This window comes from Osmerus mordax, chromosome 6 (genome assembly GCF_038355195.1).
Source record: "Osmerus mordax isolate fOsmMor3 chromosome 6, fOsmMor3.pri, whole genome shotgun sequence".
In the NCBI taxonomy this organism is placed as follows: Eukaryota; Metazoa; Chordata; class Actinopteri; order Osmeriformes; family Osmeridae; genus Osmerus; species Osmerus mordax.
The window spans coordinates 5,961,806-5,971,333 of NC_090055.1; the positions used below are offsets into that span (position 1 = coordinate 5,961,806).

Below are 9,528 nucleotides of genomic sequence, written 5' to 3' on the forward strand. Positions count from 1 at the left end.
TTAATTCTTTGCAAGGTATTTAGTTCCATTTTTGTCTTCCTTGAATTTAGTCAACATTATTACCAGTATGTTTGTCACTCATTTCACTCATCACAAGTGTGATGCCATCTGCTTGTCATTGATTTAGGCCAGTGGTTCTCAATTCTGGTCCTCGGGCCCCCCTGCCCTGAATGTTTTAGATATTTCCCTGCTCCAACACACCTGATTCAAATAAATGGGTCATTATCAAGCTCAACAGAAGCCTGATAACGACCCATTCATTTGAATCAGGTGTGTTGGAGCAGGGAAATATCTTAAACATGCAGGCTAGGGGGGCATAAGGACCAGGATTGAAAACCACTGATTTAGACTCAGTTCCATGAGTCTGTGCATGGGTGACCATGTCTAGGCATAAGAGTGAACACGAGGCTCCATCTAGTGGACAGTCCATGAAGATACGTCTGTGTATTGTTGAACAAAAATTGTGTACTTTCTTCTACAAAGTGCTGATGTCTTGGACATTCTGACCACTGGTGGCTCCAGTGTTTGGTCATCTATCCATGACACTGTTCGTAGCAACAGTACAGAGAATGGTGTTGGATGATGTGTCTTTGATACCCACTGTCTCCAGGCCAAGCAGCACAAGCAGTGGAATCGTTGTCATGCCACCCTGGATCCACTCCTCTAGAGACACTGTGCCGTCGTGGTCATAGTCAATCTCTTGCATCATCTCCTGCAAAATCTGTAAACACATCACAAAAAGACTAACATTGATGTCAGTGTAATGGTGTCCTGATTTAAGTTTTCAACAGTTCCGGTTTATGCTTTATCCATTTGATTGACTGTGGCTGGTCAAACTGAGAAATTAAATCCAGTTTTTACCGGCTTCAATTCAGTCACATCCCATTCCAGGTACTCAGCAACATGCATCATTTGAGTGATGATATGCTCCAGTTCCTAAAAAAAACAAAAAACAATCATTAAACAATATCTACAGTGCTAAACCTTTATAATTGACATCAACATGGTTTACAGTTTAGGCACATGCAACACATACAGTATAATAATAGATTTTTCTTCTAATAAGGGGACTTCTACAATACATAACAAAAGCAGCTTCAACACCGGAAGCTCCAAGGCTGACTGTGTAATTATAAAGGCTGCTGTCATGGAGTGCAATTATTATCTTAACAGACAGGCCAAAGAGCAGATGTAAACTGAACTTTTGTCCTCTTCAAAAGCAAGCTCAGCTTTTGATATGGGTCTACTAGGAGTGTAAGACACAAATGTAAAATAAGCAAGCGATTGTTGCTTCATCTATCTTATCTACATCTAGTTCTTTAATATTCATGGTGTATCAGCGCAATTTAGTGTGCTGTGTGTTTATCAGATTTATTTATGAAAAGAGAACGGCTTACCGAGCCGTCCAGAGATCCATTTCCATCTGTGTCATAGAGACGGAACATAACTGTAAGAATGAAAGTAAAGAAATAATTTTTATTATGTGTACTATTTCAACTGTCCTTGAGAGGCAACGTTGAATATTCTGTCATTCATGACAATAATAATCAGATATACTCTACTTGCAACTAAAATAAATAGCATAGTGTAGTTTGTTTCTGTGTAAACTGTACCTCAGCATTGTCACCATGGCAACCCACAGCACACACCAGGATAGTGATTGAATATCACATACAGAAACACCAGTGACACATAAAAAGTACTCAATCAGTCCAATAGTAACAGAATCGTGACAACAACACCTGCTACGAGTCATTTCCATACGAATGAGTGGCTCCTATTATAGATTAGGCGACGTTCTAGCCATGGTGTCAAGTTCCCCTTACTCCCACCCCTGGGTACACAGTAGTGGTCCGGCTCGTGAGCAACCCAGCTGGGGTGTGGGTGAGATCACTGAGGACTTTTAAAGGGGAGGTAGATGATCTCATATGAGGCTGATGTTTGTCAGGGCAGTAATGAGGAGCTAATTGACAGTTTCCTGCAGGAGTGTGTTCCACTGGGAAAAGCAAAAAGTGAAGGGACGGAGTTGCCTGGTGGGGATCTGAGGCTGCTCTGAGGAGCTTGTGGTGATCCAGGTTGGCCACAGGAAGTCGATTGAGTGCAAGTGAGAGGAAGAGTATTGGAAAAAGTGCTTCATGATTTAACAATACATTTTCTAAATACTGGAATGCAATATGATAAAATACAGAAATAATTTTATGAAAAAATTACCAAAAAACTCCTCTCTGTCAATATTTCATTTTTACCATGGTCTTATACTGTAGATGGTGGGTCATACGGATCTATACTATAATGCAAGGGATCTTTGTGTGTCGGTTGGTCTGTGTAGTTTTAATCTATTGTTCCACAAATCTGTGTGTGTATGTCTCACCGACAGCATCACAGGCACAGTGCACTAATCCTCTAAACTGGGAAAGTGAATAATGCAGTTCTTATTAACACCAGCAGAGGGCCCTATTTACCACTACAAGGGATTAGTTAGACATGGGAGGAAGGAAGCGAGAGAGGAGGGATAGAACCGCAGGTGATATTTTCTATGCGAGAAATAAAATGTTATGCTAAATCACTGATGTGCTAATACAGAGGCTAGAATCACTCAATTATTTATACATTCTATATCTAGTGAACCACTCCTCTACTTAATTATTTATCAGACAAATACGTTTATGGTAACTCTAAAAAGTCTGATGTACAATTACCTAATACCACCTCATGAATAAAAGAATAGACATAAATAATGAGATAAATAAACGTTTCCAACGTTGTAATGGCAGTAACAGTAAACATACAATGTAAGTAGACATTGGAGAAAAATGTACAGCCTGTTACTCCTAGAGTAATGGATATGCCCTGGCTTGGAGTAGTGGTTGTTTGTTGCTGATTATTGTAGAGGGCACAGTTCAAAAGTGACTGAGATAGAGGGAGAAAAGGGGGAGAAGGAGGAAGAAATCAAGAGAGTGAGAAAAAGGAGACAGAGGGACGTAGATAAACGGAAAGAGAAAGAGGGATATAGTACATACAGAGAAACAGTCAGAAACAGACAGATTAACTGAGAAAGTCGCTTTGAGAGTGAGAGAGGGCATTTCACAGCCCACTTACATTCCAGTTTGTCTTCAGGCCGACCCCCCTCCAGTAGTGAGAGGTAACACACAATGTCCTTCAGCTGCACCATCTCTAGAGGCCTGGGTGGCGCAGGCACCTTCAGAGGAGTGCAGCTCCCTTTGATCAGCTTCAGCCCTGCTCAGATGGGGAGGAACCAAAGGCCAACATGTCTTTTCTGCTGCTGACTGTCCCCGGATAGAGAACATATATGCTCATTGGACAGAGATCTTTCCATGCTAATACTTAGTGGAAGGAGTTGTGGAAGTTCATTCTACAGTATTACAGTATTTGTAAAAGTTAAAGTTTTGGTTTGACTGCAACTGAGAGCAAGGTACACATTCATGTACTGGACAGTAGGTCTTTAATGCATAGGTGAAGGCTCTTACCAGTAACTCTGGGCTTTTCTGAGGAGGAGCTGGGTTTGGGTCCCTTATTACTGAACGATAAGAAGAGATGCTGACAGAACTCGTCTGGCAATTCACTCTCCAGAAAGGTCTGCATGAAGACTTTGAAGCCTTGAAAGTCAATTTCCTGCCACATCATACAAACCTTATAAGTATCACTTATCTGGGGAGGCTTGGATTACAATATTCGTCATATGAAGTGGTATTTACCTGGTTTAGTATTTCCTGCTTCTACGCAGCATAAAAATTAAAAAAAGACACTGAATATTTCAATGTACTGTACAGACATTTGCATTTCTAGTTTTTGCTTCTAACCACAGCAAAAATCTGTCCTGGGATGATCAAACAGCTTTCCAGTAAGTGATAGAAAAGTACTCTTATAGGACGCATGGGACCTTTGCAGCGCAGGTCTCATGTACCATTAAGAGCATTACGAACATAAATGTTTTATCATACCTCCTCTGGGTTGTACTTTGCCAACACCCCATCTCCATGGAACTCTTGCAATACATCTTTCAGCTTCTTGGTTGAGTCTGAGAAAGAACATTACACACCATGTTATTCCCCTCAAAATCCTTCTCACACTATCCAAGGTTAGCAATAATCATGTCTGGAAGGACATACATTGCTAATATTCTCATGTTTAATTTACCATATAATTTAACTATAATACGTACTCAGATAAACACTGCCTCGTCAATATGGATAGTCAGTTTTACCATTTGCCAATATTGTAGATCTGCTTACAACATGGTACACTCTTTACTATTAACTATTTACATGAACCCTTACCAGCTGGATTCTCTCTCTCTCTTTTAATTTTTTAAAATATTAAACTATTCTGACAGAAGGACAGAACATTTAAAACGTTCTTTGTGACAATAGAACAATATGGTCACAATTCGCAAACACATGAACCAGAAATGTCATGGCCAAAGCTTTGTACTCTAGTTATCCAGAAAGAAAAGCATGAATTCATTATTTCTGTCTGTAACATTATCCAGTTGAAACATTACATCCATGTAGGACTTGAAATCACAATTTCACTGCATTTGTCTCTTATTCCTGGAAAGGTACCATACTGAACTTACGATATATGTTCACCTTATTGGTAATTAAATATTATAATGTACTATTTCTCTATGTCAGAATGTAGGGCCTATGATCAAAAGTAGAATGTGATGCAAAATATATACACTACTAAATTACTTTCTTGTACAGTCATCATGTCAAGAGAAATTTACAATTTCTGAAAGAAAAAAAGGGCCTGTATTACAAACTTGCAGAAACATCCGTACATCAGTGACGAATCATTTGAAATACAAACAACATCATAAAGACTGTTATGGTTGAGCTGTTATGTTGCTTAATCAATGAGGGGGCCTCATTAGCAAACTACAGACATTTGTGTGATGCAAGTCAATCACTAAAAGAGCTTTTCTCTGAGCTTTGGGAAAATATAATGTGAGAGGCAAACGGATTAGCTGAAACTGCAGGGATCAGCTGTGAAGTAGCTTACCAGTGCAAACAAAATGTGACAATTAAGATGACATGTATGTATGGAAAGTTGGTTCATAAATATATTGGGTGATTTGTGGAATTAAGCTTTTGTAGCATGTGTGCCTAGTACATACAGTATGTGTTTAACAGTGTTTTTGAAAGGGTATCAGGCCACAGTATCAAGCCTATAGTACAGTTATGTGCAAAAAAAGTAGGTGCGTCAAGAACACATGGGTATGGGTGTAATATGTGTATATACTAAAACAAACACATTACATTGACACGGACACACACACTACACTTACATTGTGCGTATTCCTGAAGCAGGGAGAATTCTGCTGGGGTCAGAGTGACCCACTTATCCTGGTTGGTCATTGTGATGAGTATATACTTCCTTCACATCCCCCATCCCGCAGTCTGCACTGTCCACTCACTAGAACACAACAGAGAGATCTGAAACATAACATTTGTACTCATACTCTGTCTAGAGGCTAGATTATAGTGACAGAACAACTAGCCGGGGGAATGCATCTTTCTTCAGAAATAGTAAGTAAGTAGTTATCACAGTACAGTGATCTTGATTAACACATATAGTTACAGTACACTGTAAACACTGCTACCTATTTGCTTGGAACTATTTTCTTTGGGGATAATACCATAGCTTTAGCTAATTCCCCTTGACCATTGAAAAAATGTTTACATTTCAGAACTAATAAGTGCAAAACCATTGCAAAGCTGCTGTGTATGTGCATACAACAGCATAAAAAAAAATCTTCATTTATCTGTATCTGCCTGTGTGAGTACATGTATTGAACATCGTGTGTATTTCTGTTTCTGTGTCTGGGATCTCTGCATTCACTCACACAAGTTGTCCTTAGTTTACCCACTGAACCACATCAAGTAGCAGCAGCCCCACAAGACAGGTCTACTTTGCATGCTAAGAAATTTGTGAATAATTGATATAACCGCACGCACAAATGTATTTCCTTTCTGAAAGCACAAATTGACATATAGAACAGTAAAAACTGTCAAACACACTGGAAGTTGTGTGCTTGATGCTCAGTGATTTTTTTCTGCCTTACCTGTATCTACTTCACTGCCTAAATATGCACTGCATAATTACACTCCAGTGGAAAGTGGAGTCAGAGTGTAATGTGTGTGCTGTAGGCACTAGTACATCCTCAAAATAAATTCAGTTTCCCAAACTCTAAATTATCTTGAATTTGTTTATAAAACTGTGCAACACCTACACAAAAAAGAACTGGCCATGTTCAAATTGAAAAACGGAAAAATGTGACCATTCAAATCTGTGAAAAGAATGTGTTGCGGCATCATGAACTAAAACAACATATGCAGAAGAACAGTATAGACGTTGTCGTTCTACACATTCTGATAGCAAATGATGTAGTTACAGAAAGTTCACTTGATCAACCTGTTCCATTCTGTTCAGTTCCATAAATGGCTGCCTATAAAACATGCTTCACTTATGTCCAGTGACACAGTGATGGTATTAAAGCCGGTTGGCATACTATACACTTCTTTATTCTTCTGTACTAGAACACCCAACAGATTACTACAAACGACACTATTGAAAGGCTGTCACAGAGAGACTTGCTTACACAACAACAACAAAATGAATACACACATTCAGTAGACTTGAGTAGTGCAAAATAAAAGAGATCTGTACCACTATCTGTACCACAAAAGCAACAGCACATCAACATGTCAGCATCCAACTCGCCTGCTGGTTCTCTCAGCTAACACATTGAGTAGTAGTCCTACAAGCAGAGGCAAACTACATCTTCCACGCCAATATTAACAGTACACTCACCTCATGTTCCCATCCATATCTCTTGCAGCTGGGAGGCAGCAAAGGTATTTGTTCATCAAATGGTGTGTGGGTGTGTGTGAGTGTGTCTATGAGAGAGAGAGAGAGAGAGAGAGAGAGAGAGAGAGAGAGAGAGAGAGAGAGAGAGAGAGAGAGAGAGAGAGAGAGAGAGAGAGAGAGAGAGAGAGAGATGATGTGTTTGTGTGTCAATAAAACTTGTTGTTCAGACAGTCATTGGATATCAGGGATAGGAACCGATGGAGAAAATGAACGGACAGAAAAAACAGGGAGAGCGGTCCTCTGCTTCTCCGCAGCGATCAGTTCCCATACCCATGCTTACGTCACACACTCATCCTTTCTCTACCTCCCTCCTCTGTCCTCCCCCTTTTCCCTTGGAAGCTGATGTCCTGAGGTTTAGCTCTTCCCCGCTCGCTCACTCCATTTCTCATTACTCGCACTCTCTCTCTCTCTCCAGCCCTCATTACTTGCACTCTGTCTCTCTCTCTCTTTCTCTCTACTTGCTCTTGTTGCCGTGGCAAACGGTGTGACCGACATTAGCATTCAGCACGCCAGGCGGTAACCGCGGTGACCTGTGGGAATATCGCTCTACAAGACTGATGGGATGTGACTAAACAGGGCGGGGAAGAGTTCCATTCAAACAGGAAGTCTGATCAGACAATTAGCCTTATTCAACAACCCTATTTAATGTTTATTTAATAGTGGTTGAGAAAGGACAGATGAAAAAATCACATTAAATTCATTGTAAATATATGATGTGAATTGAAGTCATCTCTGTAAAACACAAGTTGGAATGGTTTATTTGATTTCAAAATAATGCTATTCTACCTACCTGCTTTGTTCCAGTCCTATAAAATATGTATTATATCACATAGAACACAATGGCCAGGACCAGCATGCTTATTGGATCACCAAATTCATTTAACAGCCTGGGTTTAAATGATGGCAGTCATCGCTGACACCGTTCTCATATACCTACATCTACAAGGCGACTGAAATGCAGAACAAACAGGGAACAGTGACCAAAAGTAGGGTTGGAAGTGATTGACTAGTGTGCCAATACTGTTAGTGTTTTCCCCTGCAGGCAGTCTCTAAACATATTTCTAGTCACAGCAGACCCAGTTGAAGTATTGACATTTCCCTCACATGTGACTGTGGGGGTTGAGAGACGGTGCATCAGATTTACAAAGAGGGATTGTCAGAACACTATCTTCCCCCACCAGGGCCCTTTATCTATCTACAAAACACAGCATGAACCTTTAATAGGATACCAATCCATGCTTCAATACTAAATATGGATTTGTTATATAATACATTCAATCAGATTCACAATTTGGATAAAATGCGTGAATTAAGAAAAACTATCCATGTGCCATGTCATACCCCACAATTGCTCTTTAATGCACCTATGTGTGCATAAGTATTATTGTACAGTATTATATATTTTGGAAAAACCATTGATCTGTCAGGTTTGAACAAGGATTGAATGACATCTCAGATCTGATTGCAAATATACAGCCCTACCTCCTTTTGTCAATATGTAGAACTAGCCACACTTTTGGCTGAAGTGCCTTATGCACAGATGGATAAATCGAATGAAAACAATCCGTTTCCATGGTTACGAGAAATCACGAATGCACAGATTCGCCAGTACGTCATTCGAATATTTTTACCCGAGGCTCAGAACGGTATCTGCTGTATACAGTACTTTAGCCTTTAGTGTAAAAAAAAACTCTGTGTGCTAACTCTGTGTATCATTGTGGGGCCATTATGTAAGGCCCATCAACGCGACATAACGGCGTCCCTGGTGCCTGGAGATGTGTCTGTGAAGCTGCCTATTAGACAGCTGGGCCTCTCACTTTCTATACATCCCTAGAGAAGGCACGGGAGCATGATGTCATGGACAGTTTCACCACAGCCTTCCACTGACAGCATTCCACTACTCCTGGTGTTATCTAGCTTTTCCACAGCAAACACCTCCACACTCCACAGGATTCATCTACTGGCTTCTACAGCATCTATGATTCCATTTGCTGCATTTGTTTGCCAATGTGTTGGTGTATTTGTATTATGGATCCACACTGAGCATCCATTAGCTGTACAGTCATTCATTAACGACGTCTTCACATCCAAAAGTAATGATTTTAGACCTTATGTCCACAATGTGAATAATGGATTGTGTGAGTGTGTACGTGTGCGTGTGTGTGTGATGGCAGAGGAACAACTGCGTTGATCTGCATGTTAATAGTTGGTACAGATCACAAGGCTATTTCCATAAAGTGAGTCACTGCAACAGTTTGTAGCAGAATTATTTTTGCTCTCCCCATCTGCCGGCTTGAAGAGAAATGGAAAATGAGCCATATCTGTAAGGTATATGTATATAACTGTATATATAACAGCAGTCACAGCAGTGAAAGACTGACATTGAGGCTATTTAAAACAGAGTAAAATATATTTAACATTTTCGATTGCAATGCTGTGTTTGAAAGGACTGACAAAGTGACTTATCCTAGGTCCAGCGAGCAGCATCCTCCACTAACACGAGTGCTTTGATGATATCAAAGTGGCATAGCATTAGCTTTCCCCAGAGCGACTGTGAGGACAGTGAGAAAGAGAAGGTTGGGGAGAGAGAATTATATCTTGTTTTACACTGCACAGTAACTTACTTAATCATTC

General features: G+C 40.1%; 1 protein-coding gene across 9 annotated transcripts in view; it reads right to left on the bottom strand.

Annotated features, from left to right (window-relative positions):
• Positions 1 to 5,381, bottom strand: part of dgkb (diacylglycerol kinase, beta) — a 28,999-nt gene extending 23,618 nt beyond the window's left edge. For 4 of the 9 annotated variants that reach the window (XM_067237543.1, XM_067237545.1, XM_067237541.1 and 1 more), the window contains exons 1-8: positions 5,312 to 5,381; positions 3,963 to 4,039; positions 3,717 to 3,737; positions 3,489 to 3,633; positions 3,100 to 3,240; positions 1,398 to 1,447; positions 862 to 936; positions 602 to 721 (exon numbers count right to left, since the gene is read on the bottom strand). In XM_067237543.1, coding sequence (XP_067093644.1) covers positions 602 to 721; positions 862 to 936; positions 1,398 to 1,447; positions 3,100 to 3,240; positions 3,489 to 3,633; positions 3,717 to 3,737; positions 3,963 to 4,039; positions 5,312 to 5,381 — 699 coding nt within the window. The remainder of the gene's footprint in view (positions 1 to 601; positions 722 to 861; positions 937 to 1,397; positions 1,448 to 3,099; positions 3,241 to 3,488; positions 3,634 to 3,716; positions 3,738 to 3,962; positions 4,040 to 5,311) is intronic. The other 5 variants (XM_067237544.1, XM_067237547.1, XM_067237542.1 and 2 more) reach the window with 2 other exon arrangements.
• Between the last annotated feature and the right edge of the window lie 4,147 nt (positions 5,382 to 9,528).